Below are 27309 nucleotides of genomic sequence, written 5' to 3' on the forward strand. Positions count from 1 at the left end.
GGGGGGAGGGGGCAGGAGGAGGAGGTTGGGAAGATGCTTTTGACATTGGGGAAAGGGGTCCTTAAGGGGAGAGATGTACTTACTGACCTTGACTTCACCTCCTTCTCTTTTCCAGGTCTCCGAGTTTTGAGGAAGATACAACTTTCTGCCTCATCCATTCTACTCTCTTCTCTTCCTAGTCTCCCATGGTCTGAGGAACTGACTAGTTGAAGGTTCTTAGGAGTCTACCTTCTCAAGTCCATCTGACTCATTCCAATTGTTTGTCAATCCCCAGAGGAGAATAAGGGGGAAGAGGTGGTCTCCAAAGAAGGAGGACCAAGGGACCAGAAAAGGAGCCCTCTGGGGCCTCGGGCAGGGGGACAAAACTGGAACCATCAGGGAACATGAGTGAGTTTTGGCACAAACTGGGCTGCTGCGTGGTAGAGAAACCCCAGCCGGTGAGTCTCTCCCCCTGCCCCCTCCCACAGCCCCCCCCCCCCTTAAGAAGTAACATACCTTATACCTTATGGATAACACACCTGCTGGGTTTTGTCTTTTTGGAGGCACACTGTTTCTTTTCTGCCAGGATAGTATCTCAGGCAGATAATGCATGAAGCAAAGCTAAAAAATGCCTGCCAGTGCTGGGCGGACAGGGAGGGGCAGTGTTAGGTAGCCACCCACATTGTTCCCTCATTGACCAGAGTGACCTCAGCTGATTCAGCATCTCTTCTATAGACCACTGCCCCAGGTCTTTTTCTTTCATCTTACTGTCTGCCCAGTTCTTGTCCCTTTCCCTAGTACATTTGTCTGCCCCTCTCTCCTGTGGTCTTATTGATGAAAGGGTCTTTCCTCACTAGAGGGTTCTAGTATCTTGTCCCTCTTTCCCAGCTCTGACTTGACAGACAGTCTTTACTCTTAATCACTCCAACCTTTCTCAGCAGAAGAAGAAGAGAAGGCGGATTGACAGGACCATGATTGGAGAGCCTATGAATTTTGTTCATCTAACACACATTGGCTCTGGAGAGATGGGAGCTGGAGATGGACTATCCATGGTAAATAAGAGAAGAGTGTAAGGTTTGGAATGGGGGCCTAATCAGGAACTGTTCCCTTGTACTGAAGAATGAGGCTGTTGCCCAGGGGCTGTGAAATGGAAGTCCCCAAAGTCTATTTCAAAAACAAGGTTTTGAAAGTCAAATAAAATGGGTATCAAAAAAAAGTTATACAAGTGCAGAATGTTATTAGGAATACCTGCTTACATTTCATACTTAGGAAGGACAGAATAAGAGAAAAGGGGCTGAGATTTATAGCTGGAGGCAAGGCAGTGATATCTGAGTGATATCTGACTTCATAGTTAAGGAGACCTAGGAATAAAATAACAAGTAAAGCTTGGTATCTCCTTTCCAGGCAAAATAACTATGTGTGTGGGGAGTTGAGGCACAGAAGAGTTAATAGAATTATCTAAGATGCCTTTTTCTCACAGACAGGTGCTGTACAAGAGCAAATGAGATCCAAGGGAAACCGGGACAGGCCGTGGAGTAGCTCCAGGGGCTTATAGTTCTAAGGGAGATGGTGAGTGAAGGAGAAAGAAACCCTGCCCCAGCACCTACTCCATCCTCTAGCTAACGGGAGAGGAAAACATGTGGATGAAGTCCCATGGTGAGAGAAGTCCAGCAGCTAGGAGAAGGGTGATTAAAAGAAACACAAGCAAGCGACAGCAATGTGGAGACTGAAAGAGGCAGAAATTCAGAAAGCAAAATCATCAGACATATAGTCTACTCAGTTCCAACATTCATTAAGCTCCACTATGTTGGAAATAGCCACAATGACGGTCTTTCCCTTCCTCCTAGGTCTTTGGTCTACTTTAAGCCTGACCATTCCATTCTTTTCCTATTCAGGTTTTACCATCTTGGAGTCCCCAGTCCTGTGCTCAGCTAAGAAGAAATGCTGCCCCTTCCTGAACCAATGACCCCAGGATCTTCCCCTCTGTCTTCCCTCCCTATCAGTGTCTAGAAGGGCTTGGGAGACTGGACTCTCCACTGTACCACCTTGGTCAAGCCCCTCCTGGAGATGGGGTCAAGGCAGCAGGACTGACCAAATGACCACTGGCTAGCCAGCTCTATCCTTGGATACCCAACTGACCTGAGATAGGAGCCTTCACAGCCACCCCTGGGAGGAACCAAGGGTGAATTCTAGGTTCCTTAATGATGGTCTGGGCCCTGGGCTGCTCTTTACTTGGACCCCTAATTTAGGAATCCTCTTCTTGGGGTATATGGGTTGCATTGCCAAAGCTAAGGCCAGCTTTGTTGATTGCTACCTACATCCACAACCTCTCCCGTTCTCTTCCTGGACTGAAAGCAAATTTCAGGCAAGGGGCTGGAGAAGACAACCACCAACTTCTCTCATTTTCCCCCTTTGGACTCTAGCTCCTCAGCTCACGGCATTTCAGCATCTATCTCTGAATACCTAGGGCCTTTTAACCCTGGTTTCTATAGCATTAGTATCTCCCACCAATTATCCCCTCTCCCTCCCCAACTTTTTTTTTTTAATTAAAAAGTTAATTTAAGACCAGTTCTCTAAATTACTCCCCAACCATGCCAGGAACCATCACAATTCCCACTACATCTGTCTCGGGGTTGGGAATTGGGAGAAACTGCCTGTGTGCTAGACATTTGTCCTTCTGTCAGATCCTCAGGATCAGGCTTGACCTCCATTGACCTCCCCTGCTGGAACAGGTGAGGGAGAAAATGGAAAAAAGGTTGTGGGACCTGGGACTACAGAAGGAAGTTATACCTCAGGGAGGACGTCCTGACCATCCTAGGAGAAAGATAAAGGGCTACCTTTGAATTTGTAGGTGGAAACCTCACAATGAATATGGTTGTTTGGGGGCAGGGTTCTGCTCAGAGTATAAATCCTAGTAGATTTGAGGTTTGAGAATGTGTGTTTTTCTTCCCAATCGATTTTCTTCCTCAAGTTCTGGCCCATCTTAGAGTCTCTGCAGCTGGGCTGTGGACAGACATGGGGTCTTTTATAGCCAGGGTTAGCAAGATTCTACACCTTTCCAAGCCATGCAACTTTATTTTACTATCTGTGTGTGTGTATCTAATGTTACTGTGCTAGGTGTATGTTTGTGTAATGTCATTCTTGCTAATTGAAAGAGAGGCCCCAGAGGACTAAGACCTTAGTAGAGTACCCTGGGAAGGGAAGGACCAGTGCAGTGGTGAAAACTCCATATTGTTCTCCTGTGCAATAGCAGGCCCAGGTAAGGGTTAGGATGAATTCTGAGCAGCTCCCCATCTGACAAAAGGGGCCAGTGTGGTGTGACGGCAAAGCAGTGGCTGTCTTGATACCTCCAGTCTATCTACTTTCTTCCCTTTCCAGAGGTGTAGGGAACTAGATTGAGGAAAGTGTAAGCCAAACCTAAACCTGACCCTCCACTCAACCAAGGAAAGGGGTTCTCTGGCTCTATAGTCACCCTCATGGCAGGAAAGAGGCCCTGAGTAAGGAACTCTCAGGGGCATGTGACCTGAGACTCTGATTCTTCCAGCTTTATAAGCACTTGGCCACCATCTACACTGACTAAGGGCCTTTGTTTTATCAAAACTTTGTTCTTCCTACTTTTTTACTTTCTCTTTAGATCAATGGTTGATATTGGCACAGTAATTCCCTGGCTTACTCCTAGTTCATCTTTCTGTTGGTTTTGAGGGGTAGCCTGCGTTATACCCTGAAAGCTGAGTGGAAACTAGGAGTCTGCCTGGGAATTGAATTGACTTGGTTTTGGAAGGGTGAGGTACTGTCTGGTCAGCTGGATCTGTGAACACTGTTGGTTTTCATCTTTAGTCTTGGGCCACACTCCTTTTTCTCTTCCCTTTTGAGATCTCACCATTGGCCTTCCCTTTTATGGAACTCACTTGATGTCACTTATGCCTTCCCCATCACTTTTACCAACTTCCAAAGTGATTGGGGTGGGATTGAGAGTCTTAATTTATCAAAAAACAAAAAAAAACCTGCCAGACTTTGTTAAATACATTTTTTCAAATAAAAAAAATTCTCCAACAAAAAGCTTCAGAAGAATCTTTCTTTGTAGAGGTTTATAGGGATGGGGGAGTTGGGGGAGGAGAGGGAATGTTGTATCTGGGTGGGTAGGGTTAGGAGATTCTTGGCTTACTTGGTGAGTATAGGAGGGTGAGGAACAAAGATGAGTCTAGCCAAATCGTGCTCTTCCCCTGCCTTAGAGAGGGGCTGGACAGAATGAAGTCTGGGGAAAGGATGGGATAACATCTGAAGGGCCTTGATTCCTTGACTCTTCTGCTCTCTACTTCTTCCCTTTCTTTGATGTTAGATTGACAAACTAGCCTTGGAAATAAGGGGAAAAAAATAACAACATTTCAGGCTATAACTTGGGAGTAGGGAGCAGGGGAGGAAACTTGTACAGAAATGACTGATTCTTTTCTTGGGAGGAGGTATGTCTCCATCCTCTTCTTGGCCCAACCACCCCTTCGATGAGATAACAGATCAAAAGGTTCTGTTTTTTAAAAAATTTTTTATAAACAGCCTTTATTACTTTACAAAAGATACCATGGGATGTGGAAAGTTAGAAGTGAAAGTGGAAGAGGGAAAGAGATTAGGCTGCTGACACCCCCTCCTCTTCCTCTGGGGTTGGACATGGCCATCACCTCTGGCTTCTCTTTATCTAGCTAGGGAAGAGAAAGGGGGAAATTACAATCACATTTGTATATTATCCCTTCCCCTTGACTTTCCTCCACCTACCATCCTATTAATACTGCCTTCTAACCACACCACTACCCACAACCATCTTACAAGATAGTGTGTTGGGCTTAAGTAGTGGAGAAACTACAAGGCTTTGAAACTTTCCACTCCTACTTAGAATACAAGAGAACCCACTCATTTTATGCTTTAATTTATACTCTGGACATTTACAGGTATGTAGAGAACCAATAAGGGGTGGAGATAGGAACAGGAAGTGACAGAGATAAATGTACCATTTACCTGACTTAATCCTTATACTGAAAAATCATCCTACTCCTCAAATAAAGGAACTATACTAGTCCGTGTAAAATACATCATTACCCAGTCAGGTGCTGTTTGAGCTGCTCAAGCCAACAAATGGATAAATCATTGATCCATCTACATCTAATAATTATCAAGGAGTCAGTTTCCATTTATTAAAGATTAATCTGTACAATAATTACTTTGTACAGTCTCAGTGATTTTGATAACAAAATGACCAACAAAAAGATTGGTCAAAGAATAATCAAGAGCTATTTGATCAGAAATGATTAGCTAGTATCTAAATTTGTTGATTTCAATGACTAATGGCACACGATAATATTGATATAAAACTAATCAGAGCAGGGACTGTCTTATTAAGCAGGTGCTTAATAATAAACGCCTCATTCATTCATTCATTCGTCCCTAATGCTCACCCTTTTCTCATTAGTTACCAGAGACTGGAGTCCTACCCAAACTTCTTCTAACCCCTCTTGGACTTGTTTCCAGAATGCCGTTTCGTTGATGGTGTTTTCTGGACTCCCCAGTGGGGTCAGGGAAGCACGGTGGTTGCAGGCACCAGGGGTGGAGGGGCAAGAGACGTGGTCTGAAGGACATTCTTTCTTCTCCCGGTTACAGTGGCAGCGGGCGTAAGTGCAGGGCTGGCGCTGGGTCTGTAGGCGACTCAGGGCCCCAGATCGAAGACGCCTAGTGAAACCCCAAAACCTTCCTCCCCGAACTCGGCTCATAGTACCAGTCGGGCAGTGACATTCCCATGGGCCCCACGCTAGCATCACCAGGTGCATCTCTGGTGGAGGAACCGGACCTGTGTTGGAAAGCTCCAGTTCGGCTGGCGGCTGCTGCTGCTGCGGCTCATAGAGGGGGAGACCGAGGCTGGGGAAATACCCCGAGTCGTTCTTCCCGGGCCCAAGGCTCAGATCCAGCAGCTCAGCAGCTTTGAGGAGCAAGTGCTCCTGCACTGGCTGCTCTGGTGTGGGCGCTGGCGCCTGCACCGGCAGCGCCAGCTCCTGGGGGGGCGGCGGCGGCGGCGGCGGCGGGAGCGGCGGGAACGGCGGGAGCGGCAGGAACGGCAGGAGCGGCAGCTGCGCCCCCTCCACGGGCTCTAGAATCTGCGGCTGCTCCTGCGCCGGCCCCTGATCCTGGAGCGGCTGTTGCTGCTCCTTCACCCGTTTCTGCACCTCAGTCTGCTCCAGCTCTTGGCCCAGGCTCTGTTCCTCCAACCCTCCAGCCTCCTCCCCTTGCCTCTGCTCTGGGGCCTCTCCCCGCCCTTGCTCCTCTGGCAACTCTTGGCCCTCTACCTCCTGGATCTCGCCCTGTTCTTGGTTCTGCACCTGCTTGATTCTCAGCGTTTGACCCTGCCCCTGCCCTGGGTCTCTGGAGTGTTTCCTTTGCTCTTCCTTCTGGTTAAGTTCTCGGTCCTGGTCTTCGTCATTTTCTTGGTCTTCCTTCTGCTGCTCGTCCCCATCTAGCTCCCGGCCCTCCTCCAGGCCGTCTTTTCGCTCGTTCTCTGATGCTGGTATGGAGTCTTCCAGGAGCTCAAGGGCAGCAGGGGCAGCCAGCGTGTCTTCTTCCTCTTCCTCTGGATTTATCGTTTTCCCAACCAAACCTGGTTCATCCGTTTTCACGATGTCGGGCCAGACCTTGCTCGGGATCCTTGCTGTGATGGTGTCCTCTTCACTGCCACCAGTCCAACCCGCTCCGGGCTGGCTCTGGACAAGGACCCTGGCTTTCACCGAGATGGCCCCCAGGATCAGCCACAGGGCCCAGAACAGCGCACGGCCGGTGGGGATCATGGGGAGGAGAGATTTACCGGCCGTTTGGGGAGGAGGGACGGGGCAGGGGCTCAGCGTCTTTCTCCCTCCCTCCCTTTTCGTTTCGGACTCCCGGGTTCGTTTGAACTGAGGGGAAGTCCGGAAGCTCGTGACACTTCCCCTGGGGCGTTGCATGGAAACAGAGGGACCTTGCCACAGAACTCCCACTCCCACCCCGAGCCATATCATCTCTGTCTCTGCTTTCTTCTCCTGAGTACCCCTTTTCCACAAGACACGTTGCAGGTAGGACCTAGGCAAAGAGATTGTGACTGTCATTGGGATGAGAACTGGGGAGGTTTCCTTAACAAAACTGAGTCCTCTCTCGTAACTTGTTTTATTAAACTGCAGTTGCACATCTGAAATTCTTGAAGAAGAATCGGGATATGAAGGCACTGAGACAGGCAGAAAGGCAGCTCTGCTCAGACAGCTCACTCTGCCTAATACATAGTCACGGGCACAAGCAGGCTGCAGGCATTAAGTCCAAACCTGCCTTTTCAGTCCAGCCCTTAGGCTTAAATGTCAAGGGCAAAGTCGTTGGCATGGCTGGAGTTTAGGATTCCCTGGATCCCATACGTTTGAGAGGTGAGAACACCTGGATGAGCTGAAAAGCAAAATCCAAAAAGGGTTAATGGGTTAAGGGAGAGAAAGAGAGACCCAGAGACAGAGAGAGAATGTGGGTATGACTTCAGGGGATGGAGTAACTGGAGGGAAGCGTCCTTCCTTGGTTCTAGGGCCCATTATCCAGTTCAGACATCAGTGTTAGGTCCTCCACGGCCATGCAGATCCTTGTCCAGCCTGGGTTGTAGGGAGAGAGAAAGGACAAAGAGTGGAGCATCATAACTTGACCCTACACTAACGTGGGTGAAGGAGTGGGTCTAGTAAATAGATGCCCGAGTCCTTTCTACTTTTCCCTACTTAGCTTCCTCTATATAAAATCTGTCCTCTCAAAACTATGACTAGTCTCCCCCACATTGTGTGTGCTGGATTTTGGATTCAAATGGGGCTTTGCTGCTCACTACCTGTATAATCTCCCTCCACACACACTTAATAGTATTTTATTTTTCCAATTACATATAAAGATAGTTTTCAACATTCACTTTTAATGAGATTTTGGTTTCCAAAGTTTCTCCCTCCCTCCCTCCCTCCTCACCCTTTTCCCCAAGACAGCAAGCAATCTGATACAGGTTATACATGTAGCATCATATTAAATATATTTGCACATTAGTCATGTTACTACCTGTGTAATCTCAATCAAGCCACCTACATCTCTAAACTTCAGCTCCCTCAACAGAGATATGACATTTGAGGTCCCTTCCAGTTGTCAATCTGTGATCCCACAATCCTTGCCCCTCCCCTCTTTTCAAACTCACCTCAAGAGAGTTCACCTCTTCTAACCCTATCCTGCTCTGCTCACTCTTTTTTATCTCCCTGGGATTTTACCCAGCCTATATCCAACATATTTGCATGGGCCAAATACAGAGAATTCCTGTCACTTTCTTATGAATGATGCATCTCCCAGTAAAGTTTTAAGTGTAAAGTTCTGAAGGTAAGAACTAGGTTTTTCATTTCTTATCTCTTCACATGATTCTGTTTATCTATTCCTCCTCTCTTTCCCACCCTAGGAGTCCCTCCCAGAACTCACTGTCTGACAGCATCAGGGATGTGAATATGTTCCAAGGAGATGAGCTGGGCCAGCTCTCCTAGACTGTCCAGAAAACGAACCTTTCTGCTAAACTTGGAACTTAGGATAGAGGAAAGATTATGTATATTTAAGATTATATCTTCATAGAAGACGAGGGTAATTAGTGGTTAGTTGGGACAGGGAAGAATGGTTAGAGCCAAAAAGGATGAGAGGAAGGTGGGAAATCTGAGTCTGGGCCCTGAATTTGAGGAAGAGAGGAAAGGGCAGTGGATCTGAGGAGCAGCATGCCTGTATCCTTTGAGGTAAATAAATACCTTATAAAAGGCCGGAGCATCACCAGAAATGCCTTCACATACCACGTGGCATGTACGACCACCAGGGCACGAAGGTTTTTTCGGAGTCTGAAGCAAAAAGTGTGGGATTATCATATTCTTCTTAATGTGAACCCCAAGCCCAGTTGGAGATCTCTGTATCTTCTTGAAACCCCCTTTAATCAGAATCCATTTGCAATTCTCCATTAGGAATTTCCCTTTGAGGTCTAACCGTTATCCTTCTAGCTGCAGTGTGAGACCCTCACTTTCTTTTTTTTTTTTTTGTCTCTCATGCCCTCCTCATTCTGAAGAAATTCCTGAAATGCCTTCCATCCCCAATCCAATTCAACTTGGGGATGCAGGCCTTCAGCTTACTTTTCTCTGGACTCTCCTATCTGTAGTTTCCTAGTTTTTTCCTCATTCTTGTGTCTCCCTCTTGCATTCTTTCTATTCCACAGAATTCTTGTACAAGAATTCCAGGTGGCCCATATTCATTGAATAAAAGCGAAAAAGAAGGTCTGAGAGACCTGGGCCTGGAAGGCAGAGACAGAGCAAAAATAAATGAGGGGAGGGATATTTGGGGAAAGGGAAAGAAGGAAGAAAGAGAAGGGAAGAGAGAGAAAAGTATGGGGGAACAAGAGAAGAGAATGGAATGATATCAGAGAAGAAAGGAGGGGGTGAGGAAGAGCCAGTAACAATGAGCTCTGCCACGCTTCTCACCGACGGTCCAGGGTACGGTAACATTGGCGGATCCAACTCAGAGGGGGCACCTGGGCTCTGCTTGTGCCTCCATTCAGGTGGACAAGCAGGTAATTTTCAGCTACTAGTAATTCTAATGTCCCCACTATGTACCTGAAGGTGGAATTGAGGGAGGAGGGGGAATGAAAAGGAGAAAATAGGGTGACATTGATTATGAATTATGTTAGAGGTCTTTCTAGCTTCTTTTCCCTTCCCTCCTTCAGTCTACTCTCCCCACAGTTTTTCTTTTTCTTTTTTTTAAAGCAATTGGGGTTAAGTAATTTGCTCAAGGTTACACGGCCAGTTGTTTTTTGTGTGGGTGCCAAGTATCTGGGGCTGGCACTCTTACTCACTGAGCCACCTGGCCACCCCTCCCCACAGTTTTTCAAATTTCTCTCCTCACCTAAACAGGTGCTCCATGATATAGCTGTAGTTAGGGACGCTGCTTCTGGGTAGATAGCAGGAAGCAAAAAGGATAACAGCATTGAGACCATCACCATGGTAACCTGGGGAGGACAAGATTAGGAGCAGTAAGGAAAATAGAATTAGTGAAGTCTGAGAGAAGTAGCTTCAGAGCAGACCAAGAAGGAAAGGGACAGGGAGTTAGGAAGTTAGAATGGTGATGGGGACTGATAGTCTCCAGCTCAAATACTATTAATTATAGGGAACCCAACTCCTATATTTGTCCTATTGTCATTTATTACCTCCATGAGACAAGACCTTCTTATAGGGTTCAATGACTGTCATATCCACTCGAAGCTCTCGATGTCCTGTTCGGAACACCTTCCACCGATGACCGTCCTCCCCAGCCACATCCCACACACAACCCTGGCCCAGTCTTTCAGCTGCTTCACTTGCCCCTAGGCCCTCTGCTTGGGGAAGTTCATCTAAAGAGACAGGAATAGGTTATATAAATTCACAGCTCATCACTCTTGAATGTAACAGAAGCACAGTGACCATGACCACTAGGTTACATTCCTATCCATCTCCCTATCAGCCCACTTCAACCTTTATTCCCCAGTTCTCAGTGAACATAGCCAGGGCTGTACCCAGTGGGGATAACTGGTGGCCTTGATCCATTTGGGTACACATGCCCCAAATGAAAGTCCTTTCCAGCTACCAGTTACTTAATTTTTATGTGCCCACTAATTACATTTGTGGTCTATTTGATATAAAGGCATACAGACACACATTTTTTGTTATGTTAGTCCCACCCATTGCCTTGTTAGCTCCATTCCCATACTGACCTCCTAACTTTTATCCCCATTTTTAGGATCAAAACATTTAGTTAGAAGAGACCTATATTGGCCCCTCATTTTACTCTGAGGCTCAGAAAAGGGGCCTTAAACTGAGGTTTTATGACTCTAAATCCAGTATCATTTTTATTGAACTTTTTTTTAATTGAATTTTTATCTCACTGGCAAGGAGCCTGTGTTAGACCTGCCCCTTACTAGCTAGTTTTTTAGTTCACAGAATTTAGAAAAGGGAAGGAACCCTAGGGCCCATCTAATCCAACCTCTACTAAAAAAAAAAAGAAAATCTCCTCTAGAACATTCCTGACAAGTGGATATCCAGCCTCTGCCTCAAGACTACCCATTGGGGAACCAACTGCTTACTTGAACAGCCCATGGTACTTGGACAATTCATGTTGTCCATGATCAATCCTATTAACTTCAGATGATTATTTCTCAGCTCCACTAGCCATGCCCGTTACAGACTTATTAACTACACCTTTACCCCTACTGGTCCCTTGCCCTGTTAATTCTGCCTCCTAAATTGTCTCCCACTTTACTAGCCCTGTTATTCTACCCTGATCCATTCATTCCCCCAATCCTCAGTTATTCTAACTTAGTTCTTAGCCTCAGTTCCTACCTTCCCATTCAAATTCATGCCCGCTGTCCAGCTGTTCTGAGTCTGAGGGTGTCTCCAAATCATCCAAGTCTACGTCAGAGCTACCAGGTGGAGAAGAAGGTGTGGAGTGGGTGGGAGAGACTTCTTTATTTCCTGTGTCCTCTCCCAAGCTCAGCTGGAGCTCTGGGGCTGAAAGGCGCTTCCGCATGTGACGCCTGCCACATAGTGCTAAAGTGTTTAAGGGACCTGGGGCAACAGGGAGAAGAGAACTGAAGAGAGGAAAAAAGTAAATTTAACAGACTGGGAACAGCAAGAGGGAAGGAGGAGGATGGAACCGATGAAAGGGACATGAGAAAAGGAAAACTGGGCAAATGTTGAGGATGGAGAAGGGAGGCACACCCTCCCCACAGTAAAAACCAGGGCTTGGTACCCAGCTCTGACCTTACTCACCCATCTGGGTGCCTTCTCTATTGTCCTCTGGATCTTCAGAGGAATTGGTCTCCTCAGGGAGCAGTCTGAGATGTGAGGAATTAATTAGTTGAAGAGGGCAGGAAGAAACTGGGAATGGGGTACTAAGTCCTACTCTTTCTACCATAACTTTGCCCCTTCTGTCTCCCCACCTATGCTCCCAGGGATTCCTGATCCTCTCTTTCTCTACATCCCAACTCCACTTCCTTCCCACTCCCCCACCCCGTCCTCTCACCGGGGGAACTCTTCATCTTGCCACTCTTCCTTCAATTCCACTTCCCCAAATCTCAGTGATGGTCCCAGCTCTTCTGTTTCCACATTCTGTCCAGCCCTGAGACCATTGCCAAGGTATAAAGGAATTGAAAAGTGGTTAGTCGGGCAGCATTATTCTTGGGAGTAATAGGAAGCAGCAAAGGGCACAAATAGCAGACCTGTAAGAGAAGCTGGCCAGAAGTCTCTTCCCACCCTCTTGCTGAACCAGCTTGTCCCTACTCTTTGGTTTTGGGACAGAAACAGGAGTGACTTGAATATCTTACACTTCTCTGTTTCCCCACCTGTAAAGCTAAGTTGAGAGGTAGTCCACATTGCAATTGGTCTAAATCCAGGACATATCTACCCAGTTGTTTGTTACCTTACAGTTGAGGAAGACGACAACCAGTCAGGCCTGCCTTTCCCCAACCTTTTGTGGGGTGGGGCCAGGGAAATCAAGGTATAGGTCAATGTCAGCTAGGAACAAGAAAACAGTCAAGAAGGTTCTGGTCCCAGTTTCCTTGTTTTGGAGTGTGGATTAGGACTGAAAGCACAGATAAATTCACCATAATCTCTCATTTTGCCCGAGGAGCTCTTCTCGAGTCCTTTCTATCCATCTGTCTCTATACTTTCTATTTATCCTGTTCTTTGCCAAAAGTAATGACTTTGTCCCATCTCCTCTATGAAACCACCTTGAGCTTTGGCTGAGTCAAACAGGACTTAAAGAGATGCCCCCTCAAGACCAATGACACCAGGTTTTCGAGAGGCAGCCAGGTGAGATGGGAAGGCCCAGCACTTACCCAAGATCTCTTGATTCCCGTAAAGTTCCCATCTTCATAAGTCTCTCTGTTCGCTAAACATCTAAGATGAAGAGTGGAGAGAAGTTCCCCGTCCCCTCTTCCCTCTTGTGCTGCTGTCTCAGTGACTGCTCTTATGGCCTCCAAAGGAGGAGGAGGTAGAGAGGGAAGTAAACTCATCTTCAAACAGGTTTTGCCACCTCCCCTCCCAAAGAGGCTTGCCCAAAGAAAATCCGCCTCTTTATGCAAGGGTGTGGGGAGTGGGTGGGCGGGAAGAGGATGCTCTTGTTCTCAGACTAGATTTCCAAGGGATAGGTAGTTTGGTGTAGAATGAAAGAGAATCTCTGTGTGTGTGAGGAACTGGCTTTTCTCCTTTCTTTCCTACCCCTTGGTCCTCTGGAGGTGTTTAAGAGAAAGCAAGTACCTCTTTATATTCCTCTCCTTAGTCCTAAAACCGATTTGATTCTTGGCAGCCTAGGTAGAGCAAGGAAGGGTGTAGGCCTCTATTAACAGAGAGAAAAGCTCTTGAAGATGGCATCATTTATTTTAGGAATAGATAAAGAGAGCTGGAGATGGGCTGGGGCAAAGCCACTAACCATCCATATTGAAGAGCAGAACTGGGGGGAAAAGGGTGAGGTTTATAGGAAGGCAAAAGGAAAGAATGCAAAAACTTGGTTTTTTAAAAAGACAAAATAACATAGGACAGGAAAACTGCATTTAATGCCTTAACAAAGTGCAAAATAAAACTCCCCACAATTACAAAACACAAATTCCTTTGGTTCAGTGATTATGCCATTGCTTTTTATCTTTCATATGGCTGCAGACATCCTTCAAAGAAATAGTCTCCCTACACACACACAGACAGACAGACACACACACACATTCTCTTGAGGGACAATGTCATGCCAAAGGGTGGGAGGTACCTAAATATTCAGTAAAGTTAATGGCAGCACCTTCTCCGGTTATCTGGGAACATAAAGAAGTGGAAGGGAAGCAGGCCTGTTGGAGGGGTATAGGAGGACACTAAAGGGGAAGAACAGAGGGCTGAATCAAATACATGCGAGTCAGTGAAAGGCTGCTCCTTTAAATCACTAAGGTATGGTATGATTCATATGTATATAATTGTATATGCTACATGAGGCTGAGTCCTTTGGCCTAATCTCTCTCTCTCTCTCTCTTTTCTCTCTCTCTCTCACACACACACACACACACACACACACACACACACACACTTCAGCAACACTGGAACTTGCTGGGCTGAGTTAGGGAGAGGGAGAATATGTTCCCACTTCACATCCTCAAGTGAAAATTGATGGAGAAAGAAGATAGAAAAATAGAGGGAGAGATGGATAAAAGACTTAGAGTTGGAAGGAATCTTAGGGACCATTCAATCAAGATTAATTCATTTTATATAGGAGGAAACAGAAGCTCAGCAAGGTTGACTGACACCCACAGTCCCACAGTTAAGATTTTAGTTTTCTTTCTTTTTAAATTTTTGTTACAAGGGATGGTTCACTGGGTAGAAGAGTGAGGTGGGATATATTCAGAAATGTAAATACAAATTCAGATGCAAATACAAAGGACATCAATAAAAATAAACCCCAAAGTCAGTAGAAATGAAATCTCTTGACTTTCAGTCCAACTCTTTCCACAACAGCAATTGTTCTCCTAAACGAAGAGAGAGGAAATACTGGCAAAGAGGTAAGAAACATAAAAGAAAGTGATGGTAGGGGAAGAAAGAAACAAGAGACAGATCAGAGATAGATAGACACAGAGAGAGACAGAGAGGCAGAGACACAAAGAGAATGAACCATTGCTTCAGTTTTACTATTTTGAGAGAAGAGTGTCTTTTGAAGGTGATAATGATTCACTAATTAGCTCTCAAAGATGTGATAAGACACTAATCTTTAAGAGCCCCTGGCACTCTGGAAAAGGGGACTAGAAGAACCCTAGAGCCTGGTAACCTGCTCAGAAAAATGAGACTCAATATCTGGCCTCAAGCATCATCCTCTGCAATGCCAGAGAGAGTCCACAACCAATTTTATGGAACCAGTTGAATGGAAATTTAACTTTCAAGTTAAATACTATCACCTCAATAGTGGCAGAAAGAAAAATCGTAGTCCTAGGTATCATAAATAGGCTGAAAACTGTAGTTTCCAAAGCCATCTCTGCTATACCTAGCACAGAATACACAAACACTTGCTGAACAAGTGGATTTGCCCCTCAGTTTCATGGGAGGTACCCAGGCTTTGTTCAGATAGTGGCTGAGAGCATTGCAGGAGTTCACCTGATACCATTTCCTTCTCCTCCTTATTAACTACCTTTTCATAGCTCTGTGTGTGAGATGCTATACCCCTGGCTTGTAAAAGAATGAGGTCAGTGCAGATTTCCAGAAGTAATCAATAAAGAAAACTGGCTGATTAGTGGAGAATCGGCAGGAAAGGTAGAAAACCATCCCTACAGCCATCATATCTTTGACTTCTATCTCCTTCCACATCTATGTGAATAGTGTACCTGGGTCCTGGAGCAATGAAGAGAATCACAGAAATTCCCTAATATTCCAAATCATGCATTCAAGCTGGGCTGGGTACCTTCTCCTACTATGTTCTGCAACTTCCCCCTATTCCCACCCCACAGGTCACTTCTTCTTCTGGGGAGGACTACTAGAGGAACGTGCCATTGTGATCTGGCTGCATTTCTCAAAGATAGCTTCAGCTGAGAGTTTGGGCAGGCCCTGATCCAGAGGGCACTCGTCCACTAAGCTGTTCATAGGTGTGGGGGGCAGCACAGGTTCCTCCTCGTCTCGACTCATTTCAGGAATCAGGGTATTAATGGTTTTGTCCAGGTCATCATCCATCTGATCCTGAGAGCAGCCTTCTGGCCCAGGCGTCCCTGAAAGTGTCTTCATGGCACCAGAATGCCCCCATAGGGCATCTTTGATGATGGGGAGAACTTTCTTCCTGGAAGCTAGAGCATTTCCCTGGAAATAGGCCCTGAGGTGAGGGTGGGGGGATGGGGCTGGAGTCAGATTCAGAGGTGGACTTCGGGAACACTCCAAGGCTCCACAGATCTAAGGAAGAAGAGATAATAATGAATGAACTTTACCTCCTAAGCCAAGCTCCTAAAATAATCTCTTCCTAAAGACAAAGGGGGTAATCTCATGCTTGAGATTTTACCCTGGTCCCTAGCTGTAGAGAGAGAAGCACTTAGCTGGAGAATAAAGGAAAAACACTGTGGAGCTGGAATGAACAATCAAATGCAAGGGAAGGAGGATATGGTAGAGCAGACTGGGAATAATAAAAACCAGTCTCCCAAGAGAGGCAATCCAGATATATGGTACAGGGGTGGGGAACCTGTAGCCTTGAGGCCACATGTGAACCTCTAGGTCCTCAAGTGTGGAGTCCTCAAGTTTGACTGAATCCAAACTTCACAGAACAAATCCCCTTAATAAAAGGATTTGTTCTATAAAACTTGGACTCAAGTCAAAAAGCCACACCCAAGGACCTAGAAGGCCACAGGTTCCTCAACCCCTAGCACAATCTTAGAAGAAAGACAGAAGAGTCTTGGACTCAGTTACAGTAAAGGACATTTCCTGCTTCCCTTAATACCCTCTGCTTCTGATACTGAATCAAATTGTTCAGCCTGGATAGATGAGGATGGGATAGAGAAAGAGACAAAGGAAAGGATGGATATAACTTATTTAGATGAATAAAAGTGTCTGTTATGATTAGATCAGTCCTTGGCATCTCATAAGGCCCTAGGAATTCCTTTGCCTTTCTCTCTCAAAATTTTTCCCTGAGTTAATCAGTAACCAAGAGGTGAGAAAAGGGGCAGATGGCGCCAGGTGGGTAACAAGAAGATTGGGAAAGGGGCCAAGTCCACCCTCTCACAATCCTTTCTATAAGAATATCACCCAATAATTCATAACCCAATTAATTCTTTCATGGTGGGGAGAATTCACCTGAATTTTACAGGGGATTGGATAGAATCAGGTATAGAAAGGAGTAGGCAAGATCTGAATGGAGAGATATTTTGGTGGATATAGATAAGAGATGAGTGGCTAAGTAAAGAGGAGAACCCAAAAGTGATTAGCACCTTAGAATTGCTCCATTCAAATAGATTTAAAGTTCCTTGAAGGTAGAGACTGTGATTCATGTTTCTATTGTAACCTCTCCCACCACCAACAGCCAGTATAAGGCTATAAACTCTGTAACATTCCAAACAAAAAAATCAGGATCTATATCAAGGGGGCTTTCTGTATACACAGAGCTGCCAAAAGAATGGAAGTTAGGTTGAAGGGCTATAGACTTACCACACTCTGGAGGTCCATGCTAGGGCAGAAAACAACCAGCTGCCTCACTGGCTCATTATGAGGGCTGTAAGTGATAGTCATCGCAACAAGGGCATCATAGCCATGAGCTTGGCAGAAGGCATCTAGCTCTGCTGTTAGGCTGGATCTCTGAAGGAAGACCTGGAAAAGAAAAATAAAATGGATAATAAGAACTATACAGAGGTACTCACCAATAAAAAAGTTCATGTTTTCATGTAGTATACTAATATACAAAGAAAATTATCTAATATGTTCAAATATTTATTGAGTACCCACTATGTATCTTATTATGCATGTAATACCACATGAGGTGCAACTGGGGATACAAAAGAAATATGAGTTTCTATCTCCAGTAAGCTTTTAAAATCTTACAGTCACAGTTCCTCATCTTCTAGGTGCTTATATACAAATAGAAATATAATAATAATACACACAAAGTAAAGGACAGACACATGACAAGAGAAATATTTCCCCACTTATTCTTTCCAAATTCATGATCTTCATTCACATTATTAAAAGATTTTAAATGAAAATTTAAGTCTTACTACAATAGAATAAAAATGGAATAAAAATACAAATAAACCATCATTTAAATAATTAAAATAAATGTAATAACCAAATAATGTAACACTACTTTCTCATCTGATCTCTTTTATATATGTATACTTAGTTTTGTCACTGTCATTTTTTACATAGTTGTCAATATGTACTTTGTTCTTATAATTCTTTGCATCAATTCATGCTTTTTCACACTTCTTGCTATTTCTTATGTCAATGTAATGCTTAATATTTTTAATGGTGCAATAGATTGAAATACCACAATTTCATTGTTCAGTCATTCCTATGGAGGTCGTCACACATTCAACAGTCCTTTAACTGTCCTAGCTAACACTAGAAGGCCTCACTGTTCTATGAACAGAGGAGCACCTGGAGAGGAAACCTGGTGGAGTCAGAAATTTTCAAACTCTGGGCCTCGTTAACTGTAAATTCTCTAATGGATGGGTTCTGTTAAAGAAGGGAATGTGCCACCCCAACTTAATTCCTCTTGTACTATCTATCTCTTCAATCCTGATTATAAAGCCTTGGAACAAACTGCATGCCCATACAAGCTTATACTAAACCTTAATCCATATTCTAATCATAATCATCTTCCATAGTCCCACTTGAACTTGGATCACCTATGAACCATTGGGGATCCTTCAGAATCCCTGCTCCATCATTAATAAACTCTTCTACATCCTCAAATTTTTCAAAAAGTATTCTTTCTACCTCTTCACCTGAATGGAAATCCAGGTCTCTCCCAAAGACATCAAAGCCTCACTATAGCCTCTCCCCTAGTGGCTGATCCTTTTCCTACACATCCAAATCACAAAGCTAGGAAATAGCTTTGTGCTCCCCGTAACCACTTCTAGATCACCCTTCTATCATATCCCTAAATGATCCTTCTTCTTTGGACATCTGTGAAAGTGGCTTCTACTACTCAGGCCTGGCGTCACTCTTGGGACCTCTTCTTCTCCTCACTTGCTGCCTTGCCATCACAGAAAAACGTCCCCCTGAGGCCCTACTCCCTTGGTTGGTGACTCCTTCCCCAGGAAAGACTCCACACTGTCACACCTGGACTCACTCCTGAGACCTCTTCTCCTCACATGCCCACTTACCCCCATGCTTAAGTACTTTTTAGCTACCCTTCATGTGCTACAAGCTCCTTTAGGGTAGAGACTGTCATTTTTGCTTGTTTTCTATATTCTCAGGGTTTAGCACAGTGCTTGGCATATAGTAGGTACATAATATACAGTGTCTCTGTCTCTTTGTGTCAATCTAGCCATCTTTACCCTTCTCCATCTGTCCATCCATCATCTGGGACCTCTAGGTCATTCTTTTTTCTTAGTTTTATTTATTTATTTATAGTTTTCAACATTCACTTCTATAAGATTTTGAGTTCCAAATTTTCTCCCCATCTTTCCCCTCCCCCAACCCCAAGACAGCATTAATTTGATATAGGCTCTACATATATATTCATATTGAACCTATTTTCACATTAGTCATGTTACAAGAGAAGAATCAGAACAATGGGAGAAACCACGAGAAAGAATAAACAAACAAAAAAAAGACAGCAAACAACATGCTTCAATCTGCATTCAGACTCAACAATTCTTCTTCTGGATGTGGACAGTATTTCCCATTATGAGTCCTTTGGAGTTGTCTTGGATCCTTGCGTTGCTAAGAAGAGATAAGTCTATCAGCGTTAGTCATCACACATTGTGGCTGTTACTGTGTACAAGTTCTCCTGGTTCTCTTCACTTCACTCAGCATCACTTCATTCAACTCTTTCCAGGTTTTTCTGAAGTCTGCCTGCTCATCATTTTTTATAGCACAATAGTATTCCATTACATTTATATACCACAACTTGTTTAGTCATTCTCCAACTGATGGCCATCCCCTTGATTTCTAATTCTTTGCCACAAAAAGAGCTGCTTTAAATATTTTTGTACATACAGGTCCTTTTCCCACTTGTATGATTTGTTTGGGATACAGCCATAGAAGTGGTATTGCTGGATCAAAGGGTAGGCACATTTTTTATACCCCTTTGGGCATATCAGTTCATAACTCCACCAACAATGCATTGGTATTCCAATTTTCCCACATCTTCTCTAGCATTTATCATTTTCCTGTTTTGTCATGTTAGCCAATCTGACAGGTAAGATGTGGTACCTCAGAGTTGTTTTGATTTGCACTTTTCTAATCAATAGTGATTTAGAGCATTTTTTTCAATATGATTACGGATAATTTTAATTTCTTCATCTGAAAACTGCCTGTTCATATGCTTTGACCATTTACCAACTGGGGAATGACTTGTATTCTTATGCATTTGACTCAGTTCTTTATATATTTTAGAAATGAGACCTTTATGAGAGATACTGGCTGTAAAAATTCTTTCCCAGTTTTCTGTTTCCCTCCTAATCTTGCTTGCATTGACTTTATGCAAAAACTTTTCAATTTAATGTAATCAAAATGATTAAATTTGCATTTCATAATATTCTCTATCTCTTATTTGGTCATAAATTCTTCAGTTCTCCATAAATCTGACAGGTAAACTATTCCTTGCTTTCCCAGTTTGCTTATAGTATTAACCTTTATATCTAAATTGTGTACCATTTTGATTTTATTTTGGTATACTGTGCAAGTTGGTGGTCTATTCCTAGTTTCTGCCATACTATTTTGCAGTTTTCCCAGTAGTTTTTGTCAAATAGTGACTTCTTTATGCCCAAAGGGTTATAAAAATGTGCATACCCTTTGACCCAGCAATACCACTTCTAGGGTTGTATCCCAAAGAGATTATACAAGTGGAAGGAGGATCCATATGTACAGAAATATTTATAGTGGCCCTTTTTGTGGTGGCAAAGAACTGGAAATTAAGGGGATGTCCATCAATTGGGGAATGGATAAACAGTTGTGGTATATGAATCCAATGGAATACTATTGTGCTATAAGAAATGAGGAGCAGACAAACTTCATAATAACCTGGAGAGACTTATATATAAAATGATGCTGAGTGAGGAGGGCAGAACCAGGAGAACTTTGTACACAATTACAGACACATCGTATCTGTGACAATTAACTTTGATAGACTGGACTCCTCTTAGCAATGCAATGCGATTAAGACAACTCCAAAAGAGTCATGATGGAAAGGGCTATCCGCATCCAGAGAAAGAACTACAGAGTCTGAATGCAGACTGAAGCAAACTACTTGTTCTCTCTCTTTCGTGTTTTGTTTTGTTCTTTCTTTCTTTTGTTCTTTCTGTTCACTCCATTGGTTTTAATTCTTTTTACAACTTGACTAATGTTTAATGTGAAGTTTTTGTAGAACCTGTATCAGATTTCATGCTGCCATGGGGGGAGAGGGGGAAAGAGAGGGAGGGGGAGAGAATTTGGAACTCAAGGGATTGTGGAACTGAATGTTGCAAACTAAAACTAAATAAATAAATTTAAAAAAAAACAAAAAGAAAAACAAAAATCAAATAGTGAGTTCTCATCTCAGAAGCTGAAGTCTTTGGGTTTATCAAACAGGAGATTACTATAGTCATTGACTACTCTGTCTTGTGTACCTAACTTATTCCACTGATCTACCACTCTATTTCTTAGCCAGTACCAAGTAGTTTTGATGATTGCTGCTTTATAATACAATTTAACTTCTGGTATGGCTAGACCACCTTCCCTAGCATTTCTTTTCATTAATTCCCTTGATATTCTGGACCTTTTATTCTTCCAGATGAGTTTTACTATTTTTTTTTTCTAGCTCTATAAAATCATTTTTTGGTAGTTTGATTGGTATGGCATTGAATAAGTAAATTAATTAAGGTAGAATTGTCATTTTTATTCATTATAATAAATAATAAATAAATAGTTGGGTCTACCTATAAGCAACTGATGTTTTTCCAGTTATTTAGATCTAACTTTATTTGTGTGAAAACTATTTTGTAGTTCCTGGGCTTGCTTTGGCAGGCAGATTCCCAAATATTTTATAATGTCTACAGTAACTTTAAATGGAATTTCTCTTTCTATCTCTTGCTGTTAGGCTTTGTTAGTAACATAAAGAAATGCCGAGGATTATGTGGGTTTATTCTTCCAATCATTTCAATTATGTCAGTGTTTTGTTTTCCTCTTCCTTACTACCATCCAGTATCCACAATAAGTCCTCTAATAGCCTGATGACACAACTGCTCAATTATAAGAACCTTCTCTATGCTATCTCTGCTACACGAAAACATAGATTGTAATATATTTCTTGAAGGTGGTTAGGGCTAAGTCATAGATGACTTATACCACCTTTAAGAAATATAATACAATCTTAAAATTCACCCCACCAACCAAAATCTCATTTGTTAGTATAGTCTCAGTCCCCAATTTTTCCTTTGCTACACTTATTTGTGTATATGTTATTCATCCCAGCAAATAATCAGCTCCTTAAGGATCATGAGGATTTCATTTTTTCTTTCTATCCCCCATACTTAGCACAGTCTGGCACATAGCGGATCCTCATAAATGTCTGGAAGATTGACTTGAACCTCCTATCTTTCTGCCTCAAGGAATACCTAGGAGGCCATTTAGGCTGGAACTCAGACTGAGTGAAGGAGAATAATGTGAAAGAAGTATGGAAAGGCTGGCAGGAGCCCAGCTTTGTAAGGTTTTAAAAGTCAAGCTAAGGAGTTTACATTTTATCCCAGAAGCCACAGAGAGTCACTAAAGATTTCTGAGTAGGGGATGACAAAGTCAGATCCACATGGAATAAATTGAGGAGAGACTGAAAGCCGGAATTTCATCTTGATTTGATTCCCGACTGTTTCCTCTGGGACCTGGGACTCTCTCATGAATTTTCAACTTCACCCTCACAACTGGTACCTTCCCATCTGTCTACAAACACTCTCAGGTCTCCCCAATCCAAAAAAATCTACTTCTCTTAACCCATCTAACCCATTTAGCCACTCTCCCATTTTCCTTCTCCCCATCACTGATAAACCTCTTAAAATGTGGGTATTCCTAAGGGTCTAAATTCTTCTCTTCTATGTGCTTTTCTTGTGCCTCACCTGCTAATTTCAGTAACTGCTACAGCTTCAACAACTTATGTCATGCAGATGGTGATCCACATAACTCTGTCTTAACCTCTCTTCTGAGCTCCAACTGCCAATCAAGATACCTACAACCTGGTTCTGGAAGTGGGTCTGAGGTCCACTGGTACCTCAAAGTTAACATGTTCAAGCCAAGTTCTCTATTTCCCCACAAATTAGTTTCTCTAACTATATAATTTGTGTCAATGCCACCACAATTCACTTAGTCTTCCATGTTCGTATCGTTGGGGTTATCTTTTTTGACTCTTCCCTCTACCCACACCTTTATCTGATTACCCAGACTTCTTAATTCCATTTCTACAATGTCTCTTGAACTGTATCTCACCTCTATTTTCACTGCTACCACCACAGTACAGACCCTCAGCATCATCTAACTGGATTACTATAACATAATTCTTATAGTTCTTGCCTCATCTTTATTTCTCCTCCAATCTGTTCTTCATACCCAAAAGAATAATCTTTCCTTTAAAAAAAATATTTTTCTAATAACAACCAGTTATTTTCTTTCTCACCCAATTTTTTTAAAAGAATAAAAAACGGGGCGGCCTGGTAGCACAGCGAGTAAGAGCACCTCGTCCAGTGTCAGGATGACCTGGGGATCAAATCTGGGCTCAGATGCTTGGCACCACACCCAGAAATAACTGGCCGTGTAACCTTGAGCAAGTTACTTAACTCCGATTGCTTTAAAAAAAAAAAAGAATAAAAAACACCATCCTCATAACAAATATGCAGAACAATCTTTAAAATGTATAAAGCCAGTCTTGTCATTCTTCTGCTTAAAAACCTTCAGAGGCTCCTTATCACATACCAAGTACAGCTCAAACTTCCCTGCCTACAGAGTAAGGGCCTTTTCTAACTCAGTATCCTCTTATCAGGCTTATCTCCAATATAACCTCTGGCCCAGAACTTCTGGGTTTATTATGTATCAGCTGCAGTCTTGGGGACTTCCCAATGTATGTCTGTGGCTTTTGCACTTAACAGGGTTTCCCCAGAAACATTAGAATTTGGCTTATATATGATGGCCTTCAAGCCTCATGTGAATACTTAGGATAACAAAATATTAAATACAGGCCAGGCTTTATTTAATTCAACAAACATACAAAAAATAAATCTAGCTTCCTTCCCTCTCTAGTAGGCCACACCTTCTGTAGGGACGTAGCTAATCCTACAGACAGAATCCTACCCTAGGGTTGAGACTGTTCTGTGAGAAGACGACAATTGTCTCCACCATCGAGTTCCATCTATACTGTTGTTCAATCTCAACAGTGCTACAGTGAGGTTGAGGCCGGATTCCTTACCCTTCTCTGCTAAGGAACAAAGTCTTTGGGTTAATATCCAAAGTGTATTGTGGCTCCCATGGAAAGGCAGGTTCAATTTTGTGCCTTCCCATCACCACCTCATGGTCCTGTCCTTTGTTATGTCTTGGTTCTGATTCCCCCTTGGAACAAGGCCTCCCCATTGAAGAATTCTCTGCTGCTTCAAAATGTTGTCAGCTTAAGTTCCTATAGTCACTGGCTTGGTCCAGAAGCTCTTTAATTCTTAACTGTTGCCTTCTTAGTAGCCATGTGGCTTCTAGAAGGAACCATGTAGCTGGGAAGTAAGCCCATGGGTGTCCTAACAGCTTCCATCTAAACTATTTTTCAGCTCTTGTTCTCTATCTCTTCTAGACTTCCAGCTTCACTTTTTGTGGTTTAAATATAAAGGTATAGCTTTAGTGGACCAAAAGGACTTGAATTATCCTACGTGCAATATCGATGGGAACAGCCATGACAGACTCTGAATTCCCATGTTTACATGGCATGGAGTCAAGGCCCTTTATCATTTTAGTTAGGCTCTTCCAGACATTCTTCAATGTCTTTTCTTCAATGGATATCCAGGCCCAGACACAATATTCTAGTTGTTGTCTGTTTAGGGCACAATATAGTGTACCTATTACTTTTTTTGTGACTAGAAACTATTCAATTCAATAAACATTTATTAAGCTCCTATTAAGTGCTTCTAACAATGAAAACAATCTCTTCCCTAAAAGCCTAGAGTTACATTTCTCTTTAGGATAGCTAAAGACCATAGCTTTAGCTTTTTGGCTGCCATATTACACTGCTGGCTCAGACCATGCTGGTAGCATAATAAAACCCCCAGATCTTTTTTCATAATGCTGTCTAACCCTGCCTCCTCCATCTTATACTCATAAGTTAATTTTTTTTAATCCCAATATAAGACTTTACATTTATCCTTATTAAATTTCATCTTATTAGATTAGCTCAATGTTCTAGCCAGTTAAGATCTTTTGGGATCCTAATTCTATCGAGTGTTTGAGCTATATCTCTTAGTTTTGTGTCATGTATAAACATGATGAGTTTGTTGCCTATGCCTTTGTATAAATCACTGACTAAAATGATAAACAGCACAGGGCCAACCACAGATCCAAGGGCACTTCACCAGAGGCACCCCTTCGGTCCTATGGAATCACATTTGTCATTGCAACAAACAAGAGTTCTGAAGTCTATCAAAGTTGGTTTGGTTTTTTTCTTGGCTTTTTGGAGGGCAATTGGGGTTAAGTGACTTACCCAAGTACACACGGCTAATTTTTGTGTTAAGTGTCTGAGGCCAGATCCGAACCCAGGTCCTCCTGACTTCAAGGCCAGTGCTCTATTCACTGCACCACCTAGCCACCCCTAAAGTTGTTTTTCTTAATAATATTGTCGTTATATAAATTGTTCTCTTGGTTTTGCATACTTCACTCTGCATTAGTTCACAGAAATCTTTCCAGTTTTCTCTGAAATTCTCCATTTTGCGATGTCTTATAGAGCAATAATGTTCCATCACATGAATATACCATAATTTGTTTAGCCATTTTCCAATAGGTGGCTACCTTTAGTTTCCAGTTTTTTTGCTACTATAAAAAGAGCTGTTACAAATATTTTTGTAATATCCTGCTCTTGAAGCTTTCCTTTTTCAGATATTCACTATTACCTTTACATTCTAACCATTACCTTTATATTCTAGCATTTTATTAGGAATCAATTACTAGCCCATAGTTTGCAGGTTTTATTCACTTCCCTTTTTTGAAAATTAGGACATTCACCTTTCTCCATTTCTGTCATACCTTTCCTATTCTCCATGATCTTTTAATTATCATTGACGCTGGATTGCCAATTACACTTGCCATTCCTTTCAGCACCCAAGAATGTAGTTCACCTAAGCCAGAGCAGCTAGGTGATCTCTTACTACCTAATTACTTATCTTGGGTAACAATTCCCTGTAAGATAGTTTTGTTCTGTCCTTTCCTATTTAAATGTCACTCTCTTTGGAAGAGAAAACAGATGCAAAACAGCGACTGACCTGCTCTCTCTTCTTGGAAATAAGTTACTGTCCTTGTCAACCCAAGTAGCAGTCCTAGGCCTTCTTTAATACTTTCCCCCCTCAATATAGCAAAGACATTAAAAAAAAAACCCCAACTTTCCATGATTCTTTCTTGGTATACTTAGCTTTTCCCACCAACCTCAGCTTGTTCAACCTTTTCACTCCTGACAGTTTTCTATAGCACTATGCCATGTTTACACAATTATTTGCTCTTCCTTCCCTTTTCTACACATATCTTAAAAAAAAATCTAAGGTGGAATTCCTATTTTTCCTGCCCATTGGAATAATTTCCCTTTGTATCTTCAAAACTTCATTCTTGAGAGTTTTCCACTTCTTCTGGGCTGACTTCCTCTGTAGCATTTCTTAGTTCATGGGATCCTCCCCATCCTGACAGTGCAGGTAATCAACCAATCAATAAACATTTATTAATGCCTACTAATGTGCCAGGCACTATGCTAGGTGACAGGGATACAAAGGAAGACAAAATATAATCCCTGCCCTCAAGCTCACAATTTAAGGGGAGAGACAACAAGAAGCAAACAAATCTGTACAAACAAGCTATATACAGGATGAGTGGAAATAATTAAGAGAAAGAAGATACTAGAATTAAGAGAGGTTGGAAATTCTTCCTGTAGAAGGATGGGGTTTCAGATGAGACTTAAAGGAAGCCAAGAAGTCAGAAGGGGAGATTGAAGAGGGAGACCATTCTAGGAATGGAGGAGTCAGGGAAAATGCTGAGAGATGGAGCGTCTTGTTCATGGAACAGCCAGAAGACCAGGGTCACTGTACTAAAGAGTACCTGACAGGGAATTAGGTGGAAGAAGATTGGAAAGGAGGAGAAGGCTAGATTATGAAGGGCTTTGAATATAAAACTGAACATTTTGCTTTTAATCTTGGAGGCAGATGGGAACTACTGGAGTTTACTGAATGGGAAATAGGAGTATTTAACATGGTCAGACCCATGCTTTTGGAAAATCACTTTAATGGCTGAATGGAGGATTGACTGGAGTGAGCAGGAACTTGAGACTGGTAAAGCCACCAAAAGGCTATTGTAATAGCGCAGGAGTCAGGTGGTGGGGGGTATATTAGAGAAACGTTGCAGAGGTGAAATGGAC

General features: G+C 42.9%; 4 protein-coding genes across 7 annotated transcripts in view; 1 reads left to right on the top strand and 3 right to left on the bottom strand.

Moving 5' to 3' along the window:
- Window positions 1-4038, top strand: part of CDC42SE1 (CDC42 small effector 1) — a 6060-nt gene extending 2022 nt beyond the window's left edge. Inside the window, exons 2-5 of the mRNA XM_069090082.1 lie at window positions 116-437; window positions 921-1031; window positions 1460-1548; window positions 1875-4038. Coding sequence (XP_068946183.1) covers window positions 384-437; window positions 921-1031; window positions 1460-1534 — 240 coding nt within the window. The 5' untranslated portion in view covers window positions 116-383 and the 3' untranslated portion in view covers window positions 1535-1548; window positions 1875-4038. The remainder of the gene's footprint in view (window positions 1-115; window positions 438-920; window positions 1032-1459; window positions 1549-1874) is intronic.
- On the bottom strand, window positions 3867-7094 carry CUNH1orf56 (chromosome unknown C1orf56 homolog). 2 transcript variants are annotated; one of them, XM_069090069.1, is made up of 2 exons: window positions 5460-7094; window positions 3867-4673 (listed from the first exon to the last, which is right to left on the bottom strand). In XM_069090069.1, the coding sequence occupies exons 1-2, from the start codon at window positions 7092-7094 to the stop codon at window positions 4542-4544; spliced, it is 1767 nt and encodes a 588-aa protein (XP_068946170.1). In that variant the 3' UTR covers window positions 3867-4541. The 2 variants fall into 2 exon arrangements, with proteins under 2 accessions (XP_068946170.1, XP_068946169.1); XM_069090068.1 differs by having other exon boundaries at window positions 5424-7094.
- A 39-nt stretch (window positions 7095-7133) lies between these two features.
- Window positions 7134-27309, bottom strand: part of BNIPL (BCL2 interacting protein like) — a 479949-nt gene continuing 459773 nt past the window's right edge. Inside the window, exons 2-11 of one of the 3 annotated variants that reach the window (XM_069090074.1) lie at window positions 12878-13004; window positions 12064-12159; window positions 11811-11875; window positions 11382-11606; window positions 10214-10396; window positions 9913-10015; window positions 9492-9623; window positions 8775-8861; window positions 8461-8559; window positions 7134-7613 (exon numbers count right to left, since the gene is read on the bottom strand). In XM_069090074.1, coding sequence (XP_068946175.1) covers window positions 7565-7613; window positions 8461-8559; window positions 8775-8861; window positions 9492-9623; window positions 9913-10015; window positions 10214-10396; window positions 11382-11606; window positions 11811-11875; window positions 12064-12159; window positions 12878-12915 — 1077 coding nt within the window. In that variant the 5' untranslated portion in view covers window positions 12916-13004 and the 3' untranslated portion in view covers window positions 7134-7564. Of the gene's footprint in view, window positions 7614-8460; window positions 8560-8774; window positions 8862-9491; window positions 9624-9912; window positions 10016-10213; window positions 10397-11381; window positions 11607-11801; window positions 11876-12063; window positions 12160-12877; window positions 13064-27309 lie in introns of those variants that run through there. The other 2 variants (XM_069090073.1, XM_069090076.1) reach the window with 2 other exon arrangements.
- Window positions 13400-27309, bottom strand: part of PRUNE1 (prune exopolyphosphatase 1) — a 64650-nt gene continuing 50740 nt past the window's right edge. Inside the window, 2 exon segments of the mRNA XM_069090070.1 lie at window positions 13400-15944; window positions 17187-17345. Coding sequence (XP_068946171.1) covers window positions 15513-15944; window positions 17187-17345 — 591 coding nt within the window. The 3' untranslated portion in view covers window positions 13400-15512.

The sequence above is a fragment of the Petaurus breviceps genome, unplaced genomic scaffold, assembly GCF_028583685.1.
Source record: "Petaurus breviceps papuanus isolate PSGF00001 unplaced genomic scaffold, PetGlider_PUasm1.0 186, whole genome shotgun sequence".
Taxonomy (NCBI): Eukaryota; Metazoa; Chordata; class Mammalia; order Diprotodontia; family Petauridae; genus Petaurus; species Petaurus breviceps.